Source organism: Nannospalax galili, unplaced genomic scaffold (genome assembly GCF_000622305.1).
Source record: "Nannospalax galili isolate Female #2095 unplaced genomic scaffold, S.galili_v1.0 scaffold262, whole genome shotgun sequence".
Lineage (NCBI taxonomy): Eukaryota > Metazoa > Chordata > Mammalia > Rodentia > Spalacidae > Nannospalax > Nannospalax galili.
This window is the reverse complement of record NW_008348083.1, coordinates 827,913-847,509: the sequence shown is the minus strand read 5'-3', so window position 1 is coordinate 847,509 and position 19,597 is coordinate 827,913. Positions and strand designations below refer to the sequence as shown.

At 46.0% G+C, this 19,597-nt stretch overlaps 1 protein-coding gene across 1 annotated transcript in view; it reads right to left on the bottom strand.

The window, feature by feature from the left end:
* The window catches only part of Insr (insulin receptor), a 178,729-nt gene that overhangs the window by 39,477 nt on the left and 119,655 nt on the right, over nt 1–19,597 (bottom strand). The window contains exons 7-11 of the mRNA XM_017800993.2: nt 17,795–17,921; nt 16,571–16,821; nt 11,738–11,905; nt 4,814–5,015; nt 722–757 (exon numbers count right to left, since the gene is read on the bottom strand). Coding sequence (XP_017656482.1) covers nt 722–757; nt 4,814–5,015; nt 11,738–11,905; nt 16,571–16,821; nt 17,795–17,921 — 784 coding nt within the window. The remainder of the gene's footprint in view (nt 1–721; nt 758–4,813; nt 5,016–11,737; nt 11,906–16,570; nt 16,822–17,794; nt 17,922–19,597) is intronic.

Genomic DNA, 19,597 nt, shown 5'->3' with positions numbered 1-19,597 from the left:
GGGAATACAGCTCATTAGGGACAGTACTTGCCTAGACTGCATGAAGCCCTGGGTTCAATCCCCAGCACTGCACAAGAACTAGATAGATGACTTAGTGGTTAAGAGAGCATACTACTCTTCCAGACCCAAATTCCATTCCCAACACCTGTAGTAGGTGGTTCACAACCACCTGTAAGTTCAACTCCAAGGTATCTGACCGCTCTGGCCTCTGAAGACAACCCCACCCGCACATACACATATCCACACACACACAGGTCAAAACTGTGACTGACATACATACACATAATTAAAAATGAAATACTTTCAAAGAGAAAGTCCTCCAGTACAGCATGGGGAGCCACGGTACCTGGCCCCAGGCACTGTTTTGCACACACAGGCAACAAGTGGAAAGGTGCTGAGTGGGCAGATGCACAGAAGGAAACTGAGGTACAGGGGAAAGGCCCAGGAAGTACTCCCTTGATTGCATAGTTTAGGAAGAGTGTGTTAGTTAGAAATGTCCCCACATTCATGTCCAGATTCCATTTCCCAGTGAAGGTGTGTAGTTGGTGAATTTTTGAAGCATCCAGGCTCAAGAGCAGCAGTTGATCACATGCAAAAAAATAAGCCACAGAAATCCCTGAGATTTGGGGCTCATCCTCCCCCTCCCTACCCTAACTGAGATGCCAGCCCTGCACTGAATAGCCTCGAGGGGCCACGGCGGTGCCCGGTGGCTAAGTCATACCTAGGGTCCTCAGCACCAGTGCCTGAAGAGGTTTTTCTGTGAAAACAAAATTGACCACTTTGAAGACAGAAGAAAATTCATCTGAGAGACCATTTGACTCTGACACTCTGGAGGCCATGTTACACCTAAGCAAGGCATCTCCCATGTTTGGAATATGGTTTGACTGTGTTTCCCCACAGGGTCCATGAACTGGGAGTTAGGTCTTCAAGACAGTGCTAAGAAGTGGTAGTCCCTTTAAGAGGCAGGGCCAAAGGAAAGTCTTTATTGACTCCTCCCCAGGCTTGCTCGGGCTTCCTGTCTTACCATGTGATAGCCCCCCCACTCTGATACCATGTTCCTTGATTATGTAGCTTAAGCTGCCCAGATCCATGGAGTCACCTGATCTAGAACTTTCAACCACCTCAGCTGTGATGTAAAGGTACTTTCTTCTTTATTCAGTCTTGCGTATTTTACTGTAGTAACTGAAAGGAGACTAATAAATGTCCTGACTTTGACTGCCTAGCACTGGTTGGTGGGGATGAGCTACACCTTTCCCAGGGTGCTTGGAATCCAGGAAATGAGAAGAAAAGGAAGGGGAAAGTTGAGTCCACCTGCTGTAATGCCCGTGGACATCAAATATGACTACGCTTGGCCACAGCATCCTGGTCATCTCTTCAAGTCCAGCACCATTTTGGTTTTACTTTTTGGGTGTGTTGGTGTATATGTTCATTTGGGTGTGGGTGCAGGGGTATGTCCATGCATGTGCAGGTCAGAGGACATCGTCAGCCATTGTTCCTTGGGTGCTATCTACCTTCTTTTTGAGACAGTCTCTCACTGGACTGGAGTTCACCAAGTTGGCAAAGATGGCTTACTATGCAGCCCTAGGAATCCTGTCTCCACCTCCCAAATGGCAGGATTACACACTTGTGCCACACATTGAGCTTTTAAAAATTTATTTATTTTGCCGGGCGTTATTTTATGTGTATGAGTTCTGTCTGCATGTAAGTGTTTCACATGCATGCAATGCCCACAGAGACCAAGAAAAGGGCATCCCCTGGAATTGGAGTTATGGATAGTTGTTAGCCACCATGTGGGTGCTAGGAACCAAACCCGGGTCCTTGCAAGAGTAACCAGTGCTCTTAACCACTGAGCCAGTTCTCCAGCTCCACATCCAGCTTTTTAAACACGGGTTCTGGGGATGGAACTCAGGTTCTCGTGGCTGTATGGCAAGCACTTTACTGACTGAGCCATCTCCCTCACCATGGGGGAAATATAAAAAAGAAGAAACATGAACATACTGATGGTTCTGGAGACAGAGCTCACTGGATGGGAAGCATTGGTGGACAACAGGACACATTTTAGAACTTTGTTCTGTCCGAAAATAAACCTTCTGGAGTTTTGATACACTGTGAAAGTGGGTAACTACATCAGATTGGGGGGGGGGAGCATTTGCTTAAGAGGGAAGGAGAAAAAGATGGGAAAGTACAAAGGAACTTAGTAATAGGCACTCGAAGCTCATGTTCTTGGAAACATCTGGAAGTTTCTAGAAGTTTGGGTTTTTTTTTTTTTTGGAGGGGATATAATGTCTGGGATAAAGGGTATGAGGTGACTTGAATGATAAATGTTCCCCCATAGGCTCTCATATTTGAGCACTTAGTCTCCAGTTGGTGGCACTGTTGTGAAGATTTAGGAGGTGTGGCCTTGCTGAGGGAAATATGTCACTGGGGGTGGGCTTTGAGAGATCATAGCCTCACCGCACTTCCAGGTCCTCTTCTCTCCTTTCTGTGAGTGCTTGTGGATGTAAGCTCTCAGCTTTCTGCTCTTCCTCCTGCCATCAAAACCCCCTCCCTCATCAAGATGGACCTTTATCCCTCTGGAACCATAAGCCAAATAAACTTTTCCTTCTATAAGTCGCCTTGGTCATGGTGTTTAACCATAGCAACAGAAAAGTAGCTAATACAAGTGTACTGGAATCGAGTGGTTGGAGACCAAAATGCTGCTCAGCACCGTATAATGCTTGGATGGCTCCCCTAGACAGTAATCTAGCTCCAAGTGTGCAGTGTCAAGCTGGAGAGTCACTGCCACTCAGTCTCATAGCCGTAGCATAGAAGAAATCATTATAGTCAGCCCTTGAGATCCACGAAATACACATTCTTGAATTCAACTAACTATGGGTCAAAACGACTGGGAGATATGCCAAACAATGTGCCCACTGGTGAGCAGTGGCATAAACCTTATGGCAGTAACCAACCGCTCTCTGCTTGGATTTTGAAGCCTGCTCCACAGGAAGAAAGTCATGCCTGGTACTATAAACCTGGTCAAAAGTCCATGGTTGAGAGCTCATAGGCCCTAGAAGGGAACCTACTACTGTTGTTTTGCTCTATGGACATGTTGTCAAACTGCCTTCTAAATATTTATGTCTATATCCAGAGATTAAGTGCTGCTCTCAACCCTGGTCAGAGAAGCTTCTTTCTACAGTGGGTGGCAGTTAATGCAGAGACTCATAACTGGTCAAAGTGCTGAGACTAAGTAACTCTGAATGCTCAGCACTAACTGGGATATCTATATCAACCCCACCAAGACTCAGGGAAGAGTGGGGAGAAAGACTGTGGAAACTGGAGGAAGATGGGGAGGAGTGCTATGCAATGCTATCTTCTGGGCATGAACTCATTAACTGACAGAAGCTGTGGTTATCTGCACAAGACCGGCACAAGATTAGGCCAACAAGATCAGTTAATAGTCCAGCATGCAACACTACCTGGACTCAGTGGGAGGGAGAGGAGAAGGAGAAATGGGGGAGGGAGGAAGAGGTGTGGGAAGATGAAGAGAGGATGGGGAGAGAAGACAAAGAGGAGGAAGAGAACATGAAGGTGTGAGGGAATATATGGGGCATCTGGGGGGACTTGAAGGGGGGCCTCTGGGATGGACATGATCAAGATACATTGTATATGCATAAAACTGTCAATGGATAAATAAAAATTACAGTAAAAGTTTGCATCTGTACTGAACACATCCAGGCTTTTTCTTATCCTGAGCATGCGGCTAGCATGCAGATGGTTTGGAGGTGTTGTAAGAGATGATTTAAAATCTGAGATGTTAGTGGGTTCTATGTGGGTACTACAGCATTTCTATAAAAGGCTTGAGCACCCTCAGCTCTAGTACTCTCAAGCTCCTAGAACCAAGCCACTAGAGGCACCAAAACTCAACTGCACTATGTCCATTCTGCATATGAGGAACCCGAGGCACAGACAGATAAGGTAACCTGCTCAAACCAGTATGTATAAGAGCAGGGAACCCAGATAGCTTCTAGTGTCCCCGCCCTCAACAGCTCCCCCGTTCTGTAAGAAATGCACAGGGATGGACCCATCTAACCTAGATCCATAAATGTAGCCTCCTGGTTTTCTCAGCTCACATCAGGCAAGGGAAAAAAAAGAAACCTGAAACTCAGCAGGTAGATGCCCCGAGTGTAGGCATGTATGTGTATGCGTGCATGTGTGTATGTGCATGTTTCCATGTGTGCATACTTGCATGTGTGTGTGAATGCTTGTGTATTTGTATGCTTGCATGTCTGTGTGCATGCATGAACGTGTGCATGCTTGAATGCATGCGCTTGCTTGCATGTGTTTGCATGTGTGTGCATTGTGTTTGCATGTGTGCACGCAGGTACACATGTATATATGCATGAGTATGGATGCCAGAGGACAGCTTTCATTGTAGTTACTCGGGTGCTATGTACGTTGTTGAGATAGCCTCTCACTGGCCTGGAGGTCATTAGACTAAACTGGCTGGTGAGTGAGCTGCAGGGATCCTCCTGTATCCACCGCCCCAGTGCTGGGATTATAAGCACTTGCCACCATGCCTGGCTTTTTATGAGGGTACCAGGGACCAAACTCATGTCCTTGACCTTGTATAGCAAACACTTTACCAACTGAGCCATCTGCCCAACCCCAGACAAGGCTTTTTCCTCCTCTATCGAGGAGTACAGGATTGAACTTAGGCCCCACTCACCCCACTACAGGGGCTCACTGGGGCTCATATGATTGTATTCTCCAAATACTGACAGCCTCCCCAATGCTGAGCTGATAGACAGAAAGACACATGCAGAGTCCTGACCTGGGGACAAAAACCACATTGTGCAGGTAATCCTCAAAGGTCTTCCTAAACGAGGACTCCTCCAGCTCCTTCAGGATCTGGGAATCGGTCTTTGGGCACGAGCAGCATTCACCAGCTGCGTCATCGTACTCACTCTGATTGTGCTTCTGTGAGTCATCAGACTCAAAAGGTGGGGACCAGGTCCTTGAGGGGAGCTTCAGCCCTAGGGAAAGGCAGAGCAGAGGATCTCAGGTCTCCTCTAGAATAAACCCATGGACATGCACACACATCATACACAAAGATGCATAAAAACAAATACAACACACATATCACACACACATACATTCACATACACACAAAACACAAAGGTCAAACACACAGCACACAAATAACAAACACACACACCTCACAGGGGGTGCCGGCCTAGTTCCCTGTCTAGGGAATAAGGCAGAGAGTAGAGCAGGACACCCCGCGTCCCCATCTGACTTTCACATGCATGCACATGTAGTCTTCAAGAAGCCCACTTCTGCATATATGCAAAAAAGCATTGAAAACAGAGACTTAAAGAGATATTTGCACACCTGTGTTCACAACAACATGATCATAGCCCAAAGGTAGGAGCTGCCAGCAGTGGACCAGTGTGCTGGATGGCTTCAGTTGTCAACTTGACATACACTCTAGAGTCCCTATTCTCTAAAACTTAGCCAGTTGTGGCCTGTGTACATCACACTCTGTTGTGTAAGGAAGCTTCGTTGGTAAGAGTTGAGAGATATGTTAGTATTCTCTCTACCCCCTGTTCTGCTATGTTCCATGAGCCTAAGGTGTAAAGGTTCCACTGTAGATATGTCACCCTAGGACGGGGCATCTCTCAGACATATAGTCTCTGTATGTGACCCATTGTGGAACTCTGCAGTAACCTCCATATGTTGCAGAAATAAGTTCTTTTGATGAGTGGTGTATGGTAGTACACTTGCCTGTAAATATAAGGGTCCATATTTCGCATATGGTAAGAAATTTCATTTGTCTAGAGATGTGACAGATATAGTTTTCTCTAGGATCTATGACCATCCAGCCATGTATATTTGGCTGTTTTTAGAGTGTCACCCATGAATTCACTCTCATTAGGGGGGCTTTAAGTCCAATGAGATAGCTATTGATTACCCCCCAGATAACAGTGCCACTACTGCACCAAGAGAGGTAGTTCGCTGTGCCAGTCATTACAGTTACTGGGCTTTAGGGAGGGTTGGACCATTGATTGATCCTCTCCCTTAGCAGCCTGCACAATATCCTCTAGAACTATGAGAGCTAAACTTCAGGTAGAAGGCTTCCTGGTCAGTTTCTGCTCTGTTGTTCCAAGTCCTACATCCAAAGTACTCCTGTCTTGAGCAGTAAGGTCTTATCTTCAAGTCCTGAGAGATAACCAAGAGATCTGGCAATAGCCTGTATTATTTTGGGAGTCTCTTAGACTACTCCGACCAGCCACTCAAAGGGACATCTCTCCTGTCTGGCACTGTGTTCCTTGCCATACAGCCCCCAGGTATACACATGCACTAATGTTCAGACACGGTATGTGCACTTCTCAGGGCATTCCCAAGCCAACACATTTCTCTGTCTTCCCTAGCCCTGCAAGCTCCATTCATCTCTCCTCTCTCTCCCACCATCCAACCTCCCTCCTCCTTCCCCAAGGATCCCCCTCCTGAGTTTGAAACCACCCTGGGTTACATTGTTCCAAAACTGAACAAAGTAGCCAGGCCGGATGAGGCACACTTTCACTCCCAGGATACAGAGGCAGGCGGATCTCTGTGAGACAGAGGCCAGCCTGGTCAACACAGTGAGTTCCGAGTCTCTCCTGTCTGGCACTGTGTTCCTTGCCATACAGCCCCCAGGTATACACATGCACTAATGTTCAGACACGGTATGTGCACTTCTCAGGGCATTCCCAAGCCAACACATTTCTCTGTCTTCCCTAGCCCTGCAAGCTCCATTCATCTCTCCTCTCTCTCCCACCATCCAACCTCCCTCCTCCTTCCCCAAGGATCCCCCTCCTGAGTTTGAAACCACCCTGGGTTACATTGTTCCAAAACTGAACAAAGTAGCCAGGCCGGATGAGGCACACTTTCACTCCCAGGATACAGAGGCAGGCGGATCTCTGTGAGACAGAGGCCAGCCTGGTCTACACAGTGAGTTCCGAGCCAACTGGGGATACAGGGAGACCATGTCTTAAAAACAAAAACAAAACAAAACAAAACAAAACACATTTGAAATTTGCCCTGTTCTGACCTTTTTCTAGTTCCCTGTCTAGAACTTGCAATGCAAACTACTTTTGCCTTTACTTCTCTTCCACATCTCCTATCATAATTCAAAGACGTTCCTTTCCCCCTCGAGATAAAAGTTATGTAATTTGGGAGTCTTTTAGATAGGCCCACTGAAGGGGTACTCCAGTTGCCTCACTCTGCATCCCAGTTCAGCATGGAAGAAGCCAGAGCAGTCTGCATCCCGATTCCCTATCAGCAATTTGGATAACCTGTTCAGAGGATGGTATTATAAGAATAGGATGTAGGAATTGGCTAGGCAGTTAGGGTAAAAAGACCCCAAAGAAAAGTAGCCAGTTTTTTGGCTAAAAGTCAAAATGTCCTTGGGCCTCTGTTTCAGTAAATTTTCCCCTCCCCCTTCTTGGGAGACTCGCACCCGTGTCCTCTGAGACCCCAGGTCTGACAGACAGACATAAGACATTCTATTTGGATTTTTCATAGTTCATATGCCATTTGGGAGGGAATGACTTGCAAAGACATGGATTCTTGTAGGCTTTTCCTTTTCCATATTTGAAATGCATGTGCCAACTATCTCCCGCCTCCGTCTCTCCTCATTCTCCATTTGCCCGACCTCAATATGGCGGTGCCTCCACCCCTTTTTTCCCACTGTGCTCCACCTCGCCCCTCCCTTGCCCTCTGCTTCCAAAATGACACCAACTCCTCTTTTTTCCCAGTGTGTTCCGCTTCTCTCTGGGTCTCTAGACCCACCCTATGCAGTTACTCAACAGCCTCTTAGCAACATACTCTGTTCCAAAGGCTTTCAAAAATGTCAAACGTATTTGGGAGCGCTTATCTAATCTCTGAAAGATTTTAGGGTTACCTCTTCAGAGGAGGTGACATTAGAATAGCAAAAACGCCCCATAATTTTAACTGGTCAAGACTATAAACTCCCTAGTCTATCTGTTGAAGGACCCACCTTATCTCACCAGTCAATAACCTGGTGATAGAACCACCCTTAGGAAGGTAGGTTCACCTTAATCTATGCTAAATAATCTGGTGCGTTAATGAGGTAGCGAACTTTTCCTGCCTGGAATCCCGCCTTGTAACACAGAACTCCACAGAAACTTCTGACCAGCCACTGTCATGCAGGTCCCTGTAAGTCTGTCCACTTTCTGCCGTTTGGGTCCATTCTTTAATTCTTTTATGAATGAGACTAAGAGCCCTCTAGGGGGCCCTCTTTCCCCCCATTTCAGTACAGGCCAAAACTATGGACATCTGGCGTCTTACTTTAATTAAGAGACAAAATTACCTACAGTAACAGCATGTGAAGGTGCTTTGCAGACAATGATAGACTGGCACCATCCTTTGAAATATTCTGGAAAAAAATTCATTTTGTACCCTTTGTATGTTTAGAATGTAGCATTATCAGAAACCCACAATAAAATAAAACGGCAAAAAAAAAAAAAAAAGCAGAGGCTGGAGAGATGGCTCAGTGGTTAAGAGCACTAGTTTCTGCAGAGGACCTAAGTTCAATTCCCAGCACCCACATGGTAGCTAACAACTGCCTGTAACTCTAGTTCAAGGGAATCTGATGCTCTCTTCTGGCCTCCACAGGCATTTCACACATGAGATGCACTTATACATGCAGGCAAAATACTCATACACATAAAATAAGAATAAATATGAATACAAAAAAAAATTGTCATTGCTCTTTAAAAGAAAAAAAAGCAAACCTCCACCACCTGCTGGCAGTGCCGCCAGCTGGTAGTTTCAGACACCAGAATGCAAAGCTAACAGGTAGGAGCAGAGCCCAGGATGGGCTTGCTCTCCAGTCATACAAAATACACAAGGGGACAGATGAAGCTTGGGATCCCAGCTGGGGCAGGAATGATGTCATAGGCACGCATATAGTACATGATCTTAGAGCTGGAAATGTTCCCAGAGATCATCTGCCCTCCGCCCATCTCCACAAAAGGAGACAGTAACTTACTGGGTGACCTAGCCAAAACCAAGCAGCAGGCCAGGGGCGGGGCAGAGAGCAGACCACAGCTACATGCCCCAGTAGCCCCCCCTTGGCGTTCTCCTCCAAGGTCACAGGCTGAGGATAAGAAAATGAATTAAAGACAAACCAACAGACTAAAAGAAAACAAATTTTCCAGCTTCTCTGATTTGATGATGGGTTGTTTAAGGTTCTAAATTGCATTTAATTATTTGTGTGTGTACATATGGGCATATGCATGTGGAGGTCAGAGGACAACTTGTAGGAGTCAGTTCTTTTCATCATGTGAGTTCCAGGATCGAACTCAGGTCCCTCAGCTTGGCAGCAAGCATCTTTACCTACTGTGCCATCTCAACCACCCCATTTTGCTTTATTTTTATAACCTATTTTTTGTTGTTGTTGCTGTTTTTCTATTTTGTTTATTTTGGCTTTTGTTGTTGGTGGTTGTGGTGGTGGTGGTGTTTGGTTGGTTTTAGTTTTTTTTAATTTTATTTATTATTTTTATTTTATGTGCATGAGTGAATTGGCTGCATGTAAGTGCACCCTTGTCACACAATGCCCACAGAAGTCAAAAGAGGGTGTCAGATCCCCTGGAACTGGAGTTATTGAAGGCTGTTAGCCACCATGTGGGTGCTGGGAACCCCCCCAAGTACTCGTCAAGAGCAGCCAGTGCTCTTAACCACTGAGTCAGCTCTCCAGCCCTGGTTTCTGATTTTTTGAGCCAGGGTCTCCTTGTAGACCCAGCTGGCCTGGAACTTGACTGCCTGTGCCTCACAGAGATCTGCCTGCCTCTGCCTCCAGAGTGCTGGGATTAAAGGCGAGGGCCATTTTGAAATACACAGTGTGCTTACGTGCAGCACCTCTCCAGAACATGTGCATACACTGCTCCTTTGTAACCACTGCCCAGTCTGTGCGGCCACTCCACACAGACAAGCTCTTTCAGCCTCTGCTACCCAGTACTGTGAACATTTTGAATGTTCTAGTCAAAAAAAAAAAAAAAAATGATGAAGGTTTAAAGCCATACATGCATTACTCAAATTTGATTTTTGCATTTTTATACATGTCTAAGAACTATGTGGCTCATGGTTGAATGCAGCATTGTGTGTTTCATGGTTCTATCTGGCCTTTGTTTTGCAGTCATAGGTCTGAACACAAGGCTTGTACACACTAGGCACTTGATCCCCCACAGCCCTATATCTGATTTTTGGCAGTTCCCAGAGTGTGAAACTCTGTGCGATGCTTAAAACTGTACGTGTGCAGGGTTGAAGAGATGGCTAAGCAGTTAAAAGCACTGGCTGCTCCTGCAGAGGACCTGGATTTGGTTCGTAGCACCTATACAGCAGCTAATAACTGCCATTAACCCCAGTTCCAGGGGATCCAATCCCCTCTTCTGGCCTCTATGGGCATTGCATGACATGAGTGTACTTGCACGCAGGCAAAATATTCATACACATAAAATTAAAATAAATAAATCAAAAATACATAAATGGATAAATGTATATATGTGCACTGGAAAGATGGCTCAGATGGTAAAATGCATGCCATGCAAACATGAGGGGCTGGCTGAACACAAAAAGCTGGGTATGGTAGTGTGGGCTTGAAATCCCAGCCCTGGGGAGGTGAAGACAGGCAGGTCCCTGGGGCTCTGCCAGTCTAACTTGTTTAGTGAGCCCAGGCCCTATGTTTAAAAAAAAGAAATGTGAGGTCTGGGACTGCAGCTCAATAGTGGAACACTTACCTAGCATGCATAAGGCTCTGGGTTCAATGCCATGGGGGTAGTAAGATGACTCAGCAGGTAAAAGCACTTGCAGCTAAGCCTGAGTTGGATCCCTGGGACCCACATAGTGGAAGGAGAGAACTGACTCCTGCAAGTTCTCCTCTGACCTCCACACATATACCATGACACCAGAACATACACACACAAAAAAATAAATACATACATAAACGCAATAAATATTTTAACTTTTTAAATGTACATATGCACGTAGGCAAGTTCATATACGTAAGTGCACCTGTGTGTGCAATGCCCGTGAAGGCCAGAAGAGGGTGTCAGAGCCCCTGGAACTGGAGTTACAGACAGTTATGAGCCACCATGTGGGTGCTGGGAACCAAACCCGGGGCCTCTGCAGGAAGTGCTCTTAACTGCTGAGTCACTGGTCCAGTCCCATAAAAATATTTTTTTTTTAATTCAAAGAAAAAAATTGAGCCAAGATGTAGCTCTATTGGTAGTGTCTACACTCACACAGACCTGGGTTTAAATCCCCAGCACTGCATAAACTAAGGGTGGTAGGACATGCCTATGATCCCGATACTTAGACGATAGAGGCAGGAAGACCAGAATTTCAAGGTCATCCTCAGCTACACAGTGAGTTTACGCCAACCTTGGCTTCAGTGAGACCCTGTCTCAAAAAAACAAGCAAGTGAAAAATTAAAAAACAAGATGTATCACATCCTTGGAACTTATACCCAAGGTTGTGTCCTCTGACCTCCACACATACACACACACACACATACACGTACTTGTACACATACGAACATACATACAACATACAAATGTGTGTGTGTCTGGTCTAAGACAAAAATGGAGTATGAGTCTGTGTGCACAGATGTACACTCTGGGAAACAGGAATAGAGACGTCTCCCTCTTAAGGGGAGCAAAGTGTAGCCAACCCCATCACAGCCACCTACACTTACCTTTGAGACAATAATCCAACTCGAAAAGCTCACTGTCTTCCGCCTGCCTCTCCCAGTATACCAAATAGTGAGTGATGTTGCCATTGGGGTCTGATGGGGGCTTCCATTTCAAGATAATCTGGGATGAGGAATTAGAAACTGATATGGGATCCAGGGGAACGGAAGGATCTGCAAAGGAGAAAAGAGATGGATTTACTGTGAGGAAGAATGTGGAAATTGTCGGGAGATGTTTAACTTTGGAGAAAACTAGACACATGTCAAATGCTTGCCCAACCAGGGCAAGCGTGACCAAATCACAGTCTATTCATGCTAAGGATTATATGGCTGCCCTTCATTCATTTATGTGATAAAACTTTGACCAACAGCTGATATTTTTGCCAAACTCTCTCTGTTCTGGGCACTGGGAAGATGTTCCCAGAGGCCAAGAGACAACGGCAGGAAGAAACCAGGAAACTTACAGGTTTCAATTAACATCTACACCAAATTAAACCCAATCACTTGGAGAACTCAAAACCACCAAACTATTTTGTTGTCTGTTGGTTTCTTTTGAGATAGGGTCTCATGTGTAACCCAGGCTGGTCTGAAACTCACTATGTAGCCAAGGATGACCTTGAATTCCTGATCCTCCTGCCTTAATCTTCCAAGTGCTGGGATGACAGGCATGTGCCACCATGTATGATTTATGGAGTCCTAGGGATGGAATCCAAGGCTTGATGCATGCTAGACAAGCATTCTGTCAGCTGTGTCCCAGCCCTAGAGCCTGTTATTCAGGAGAGCTGGCTCAGCAGTTAAGAGCACTGGCTGCTCCTGAAGAGGACCTGGGTTTGATTCCCAGTACCCACATGGCAGCTACCAACTGTCCTTAACTCCATTTCCAGGGGATCTGATGCTTTCTGGCCTTCACAGGCATTACACACATGGGTACACTTACATGCAGGCAAAACACTCACACATAAAATAGAAATAAGTCAATGGAATGGTGGTAGGGCTGGAGAGATTAAAGCACTTGCCACACAAGCATGAGGACCAGAGTTCAAATCCCCAGCACCGACATAAATGGTTGAGTGGGTGAGGCAGCCAGCTCTGGTTTGCCTCAATCTGTAAGGTGGGGAACCATGGAGGAAAATGCCTAATGTCAATGTCTGGCCTCCTCAAATACATGCATGCATGCCTACACATACATGTGCATCTACACACATGCACTCACACATGTGCACCATACATGTACATAAGAAATTATCCTTTGAGGCAAGGTCTCCCTGTAGTCCCAGCTGGCCTGGAACCCACTATGTGGACAAGGCTAGCCTCAAACTCACAATGATTCTCCTGCCTCTGCCTCCCAAGTGCTGGGATTCAAGGTGTGCACCACCATGCTCAGCAAAAGAAATTTTTTCAAAAAGAGGCTGAGAGAATTGGAGAGGGGAGGATAAGGAATTCTCGAGCCTGAAAGTACAGAGTATGTAAAGACCAGGAAGCTAGAAGCTTCTGGAAATTAAACTTGGTTAGAGATACAGGTTGAGAGTGGAGAAGGGGAAGAAACCAGGGCTAGCTGATGAAGTTTGTATTCTGGGAGTGGGCTCTTACTTTCTGCACCATTGATATTTCGGGGCTGATAATTCTTTGTCATGCAAAGGCCATCCAGCGCATTGGGGTTTAGTGACTTTCCATTAAATGCCAGCCATCCCACTTCCTCAGCTGTGATCACTAAAAATGTCTATAGACAATGTCAAATACCCTCCCTTCCCTGGGAGGGGCAAAATAATCCTTATTTGACGAGGACTGTGAAGTAAGTTTTGCAAAAATATAATTAAGTTGCTCTGAGACACTATAGCAAAAAAAAAAAAAGGTAGGAGGAGGGGGAAAAGATTGAGATAAAGCAAGAATTACACAGTGTGAGGGGCTAGAGAAATGGCTCAGTGATTAAGAGTGTGTACTGCTCTTCCAGAGAACCTGAGTTTGGTTCCCAGCACCCACGTGAGGCAGCTCACAACCACCTGTAACTACAGCTCCAGGGGAGCCAACATCCTTTTCTGTAATTACATAGGCACTGCTCTCACACACATAAACCAACTCTCAGGCACACACATATACACATATTTTAAAAACAAACAAGAAATTACACAGTGTGGAAGCTAGGATACTTACACAAAGTTATTCTATGTTTGAAAAGGACAGGATGGAAAAAAAATCTTCAGTAGTCCCTCCCCCCCTTACCCATGAGGGGCCACTCTGCATCTCCAGTGGGTATTTGACAAGGGCAGCACTGAACGGTGTGCATATTTTCCCCACACATACACACCTATGCTAAAGTTTAATTTATAAAATGACAGATATTAACAATACCAATAATAAAATGAACAATTTAAGGTGATATACAGTGACAGAAGTTTCTTTTGTGTTATTATTTTCTCCTTTTCTGAGACAGGGTCTCAGAAAAGGTCTCAGCTTATGCTGTCTTCAAAGTCACTATGTAGCTTAAGATATCCCTGAACTAATCCTCCTGCCTCCACCTCTCAAGTGCTAAAGTGACAGGTTTCAGCCACAGGAAGCTGTTTGTTGTTGTCTGAGGTTTGGGTTTGAGGTTCTTTGTTTCTGACAATGTCTTGCTCTGTAGCCTAGGCTGGCCACACACTCACAGCAGTCCACCTGCCTCAGCCTGTAAAGTGATGGAACTACAGATGTATATGACCATGCCTAGCTTTCTTTTTTATTAATTGTTTATTTACTCATTTGGTTAGTTATTTTTAAACTTGTTCTTGATGTGTAGTCCAGGCTGGCCTTGAACTCCTCCTGGTCCTTCCAAATTCTGAGACTACAGGCATGCACCAACATGCCCAATGTTAATAGAAATGTTTTGAAAGTTACATAAACTGTTTTATTCTAGTATCTTCCATTGACTATTTTGGGGGTATGATTGATCTCCAGTAAACTGGAACTGCAAACGAGCAAATCTAAGCATGGAGGGGATACTATATGTCTCTTCTAAGATGTTCACATTCCTATTAGCATATATTAATTGAATATCATAATGGGGTGTGTTATGACATTTTCATACAGGTCTATAATGTACTTTGGTCGTGTTCACTCTCCATTGCCCTCTTGTCTCCCATTTCCCCACCCTCTTCCTCCTCCTAACTAGTCCCTGCTTCTCTTTTCATGGTTGGGGGGGCGGTTTACAGGAGCATGGGCTTCTTACCAGTGACTACTTCACTAAAGCAAGTGTCTCCCCCTCCCCAGCAGCATTAACTATCACTTAGGGAGGATCTTGTGAGCCCCAATGCCTAACAACTGTTAACGGTCTATCAAACCTCAAGGAGGGGAGAACTTTGTGAGTCCACCTCCTAGCAACCACTAACTGTCTTATTAATACTTAGGGAAGGGAGGGCCTGGTGAGCCCCGCTCTCTAGCAACTGTTAACTGTCTATCAAACCTCAGGGAGGGGAGGACCTTGTGTGCCCACGCCCTAGCAACTGTTAACTGTCTATCAATACTTAGGGAAGGGAGTGTTTGGTGAGCCTTGCCTCTAGCAACTGTTAACTGTCTACCAGTACTTAGGAAAAGAAGGACCTGGTGAGCCCTGCCCCCTAGCAACCATTAACTACCTATCAATTCTCAGGGAGGGGAGAAGTAGGTAAGACCCAGGGAGTTGACTTAATGAGGCCCTCCTCCTTCTAGGACAGAATGTTGACAGGCTCAATCTTGTGCACATAATCACAGCTGCTATGAGTTCAAAAGTGCACTCTGTGTGTGCGCGTGCGTGCGTGCGTGCGTGTGTGAGTGTGTGTGTGTACACATCATGGGAGGACGTGGGGTATCCTGCTCTATCACTCTCCACCTTACTCCCTTGCCACAGGGTCTCTCACTGAACCTGAAACTAGGCTGGTGGCCAACACCCCAGAGATCCTCCTGACTCTGTCCTCCATTCATGGTTGGCTTCAGTCAAAACTTGACACACCCAGGAAGAGGGAACTTCAACTGGGGAACTTTTTCTGTAAGACTGACCCATAGGTATGTCTGTGAGGCATTTTCTAAATTGTTGAGTAATGTGGGAGGGCCCAGCCCACTGTGGGTGGTACCACCCCTGGGCAGGTGGTCCTGGGTTGTATAAGAAAGCAGTCCTAGGACACGCCAGAGAAGCAAGTCAGTAAGCAGCCTTCCTCCATGGTCTCTGCTTCAGCTACTGCCTTGGCTTCCCTCAGTGATGGACTGGCACTTGGAAAAGTAAGATTCAATAAACCTTTTCCTCTTCAAGTTGGTCTTGGTCAGTGTTTTATCACAGCAATAGAAAGTAAACTATAGCAGGCATACACATGGCCACACCAGCTTTGTATTTAGGTACTGGGGATTTGAACTCAAGTCCTCATGCTTGCACAACATATGCTCTTACCCACTAAGCTACCTCCCAGTCCCCAGAGTGAACTCTTTAAACTTTTTTTTGATTTATTTTTATTTTATGTATATGAGTGTTTTGCCTGCACGTATATAAGTGCACCACATCCATGCCAAGCCCGCAGAGGCCAGAGAGTGTCAGATCCTCTGAAACTGGAGTTAGGGAAGTTGTTAACCACCGTGTAGCTGCTGGGACCTGAACCCAAGTCCTCTGCAAGAACAGCCAGTGCTCTTAAATACATAGCCATCTCTCCAGCCCCCAAGAGTGAACTCTAACTCCGAGGTAGTTGTGTCTACATTATCCTCTAAAAACACAAACTCAGTCTTTAGCATCTCTAGAAACCAACTGCCATAGGATAGAGCCTGTCTCAAGCCATCACTGCACTCCCAACCAAAGGCACCAGAATCAATTCAACAGCAAGCCCATATTCACAAGACACTTACTGGTGGCATCTGTCTGAACATAGATGATGTCACTCTTGGCCCCATAGGTCCGGCGTTCATCAGAGAAGGTCACCAAGGTCTTGACAAAGATAGCATACTGGGTCCAGGGCTTGAGGCCCCGCATCAGCCACCCAGGGTGGTTCTGGGACTTGGGATCATTGGACCTCTGGGGTGGGTCAATATCTACCACGGTCCAGCTGTTGGAACCACATGCATCCTGCCCATCAAACTCTGTCACATTCTGATAAGGGCTTTGGAGACAAAATAGGGGGAGGAGGGTTACCTCAGTGTGAATATAAACGAATACATTTTGTGTGCGTGTGTGTCTGTTCATGGGGGTACACTTTTATGTGTGTGCAGCCAGAGGACACGCTCAGGTATGTTTCCTCAGGAGCCATACACCTTGGATTTGTGTCTGTTTATTGAGATAGGATCTCACTATGTAGCCCTGGCTAGCTTCACAGAGATCCTCCTGCCTCTGCCTCAGTGTTGGGACTAAACGCCTGACTCCCACCTTGTGTTTTCAGACACGGTGTCTCACTTGACCTGAAACTCACCCAGTAGGCTAGACTGACTGGCCAGCGAGCCCCAAAGATCCACCTGTTTCTGCTTCCTCAGGGCTGTGATTACAAGCACATGTAACCACACCTGGCTTTTTAAAAATGCACATGTGTGGGGCAGGAAGGCACAGAGGGAGACAGATCTCTGTGAGATTGAAGCCAGCCTGGTCTACATAGTGAGATCCAGGCTAGCTGGGGCTACAGGGAGACCCTATCCCCTCAGAAAATATGCATTTGTATGCATGTGTGTATATATGTGTATCTGTATATGTGTGGATGTGTAAGTGTATATGTGTGCACACGTGTGTGGTGGCCAGAGGTCAACATCAGTGTCTTCAATTATCTTCTAACTTATTTTTAATTGATTTTTTTTATTTTCACTTATGTGTATGTGTGCATCTGCGTGGAGGCAAAATATGCACAAGTGTGCAGGTGCCTGCAGAGGCCAGAAGAGGGGGTCTCAGATTGCTTGGAGCTGGAGTGACAGGCAGTTGTGAGTCACCCAATGTGGGTTCTGGGAACTGAACCCCAGTCCTCTGCAAGAGCAGTCAGTGCCCTTAACTGCTGAGCGATCTCCCCAGTCCCCACAAATTTCTTCTTGACAGTTGTTTTGTCACAGCAAGAAAAAAAAGGAATAAATACCCGCCTGTATCCCTTTACTTACGCCTCTTTGTAGAAAAGCATGAATCCCAAGAGGTCCCGGAAGTCGGGGGGCCAGTAGGGCTCCCATTTCAGCAAGATCTTGTCAAAAGATGTTCGAATGAAAGAAAATTTAAGCAATTCATTTTCACCTAGAAAAGTTCAAGTAAATAAATAAATAAAGCAGGCAATTGGAGTACTGAGTAGTTAGTTTTAGATCAGTGTGCAGCCTTGTGCACACTTGGGAGTGTCCTACTTCATCTCTGTGGCTGTGATAAAACACCCTGACAGAAAGCAACTTAGGAGAGAAAAGGAGTTTATTTGGCTCACAATTCCAGGTCACAGTCTACCACTCCAGCAAAGTCAAGACAGGAAGTGAGGTCACTAGCAGAGAGAAATGAGTGCTGGAGGCTGCTGCCGGCTGCTAACGCTCAGCTGACTTTCTCACTCTTATACAGGGCCCCACTTATGAGATGGTGCTGTGTACACCCTGGGAGGGTCTTCCCACCTCAGTTAATGAGCAAGACCATCCCCACAGACATGCCAAAAGGCCAACCTGTCCTAGATGATCCCTCACCAAGACACTCTTCCTGGGGCTGAAGACATAGCTCAGGGGTTAAGAGAACTGGCTGCTCTTGCAGTGGACCCAGGTTTGATCCCAGCACATACATGGTGGCCAAAAATCTGTAACTCCAGTTCCAAGGGATCCAACACCCTCTTCGGGCCTCCACAGGCATTGTACACATGGGTGCACTCACATACATGTAGGTAAAACACTCACACATATAAAATAAAAATTAATTAAACTTAACAAAAATCTCTCCTCCTAGGCGATTCTAGCTTGTGTCAAGTTGACAATTAAAACCAAACAACACCGGAAGCATTCGCTAGGCAGGGGGGCCTGACCTGTCTTAAGAGTTGAGAAAGATAGCTGAGCACAAGCTTAAAAGCAAGTGAGTGAGCATCCATTTCTTTCTGCTCTTAAACTGTGGATGTGATGTGACTAGCTGAAGTTCCTGTCTCAACTGCCCCACAATGATGGACTGTGATCTGGAATTGTAAACAGAAATAAACCCTTCTCTCTTAAGCTGCTTTATGGTCAGGGTATTTTATCACAACAAAAGAAATGAAACTAGGTCAGTCATAATGTACAGGAGGTACCTGGGGGGAGGGGTGCATGTGCATGCAGAAATCAGAGGACAATCTCAGCTGTCACTCCTCAGGTGCAATCATCTTGTTTATTTGAGATAGGGTCTCTTACTGAACTTGGCACTCACAGCTTTTTTGGCTAGAGTAGATGGCCAGCAACCCCCAGGGATCCTCCTGTCTGTACACTCACAGTGCTAGGATCACAAGTGGATGCTACTACACCCAGCTTTTTTTGAGACTGTGGTTCCTGAGTGTTGGGATTAAAGGTGTGAGCCACGAAGCCCAGCTAGTCCCCAGCTTTCTAATGTGGGTTCTGATGATCACAACTCAAATCCTCATATTTGTGCAGCAAGTACTTTACCAACTGAGCCTTCTCCCCAGCCCCTGACCTCAAGCCTGGCACTTCCCAGGTGATATGGACTCACGTCCATTCATGGACTTTGAAGCCCTCAGCACCAGCACCATGCCTGATGTTTCCATAGGAGGCGCCATGCACACCTGCAGTGCTTATGTGATATCATCCAGTGCCAGACTCTGTGCTTGGAACAACTAGTGCAAATAAGATATATAAAACCTGCCTCTGGAGGCTGAGGAGATGGCTCAGTTGGGAAAGTGCTTGTCTTGCACACATGGGGACCTGAGTTCCATTCCCAGAACACACACACACACACACACACAC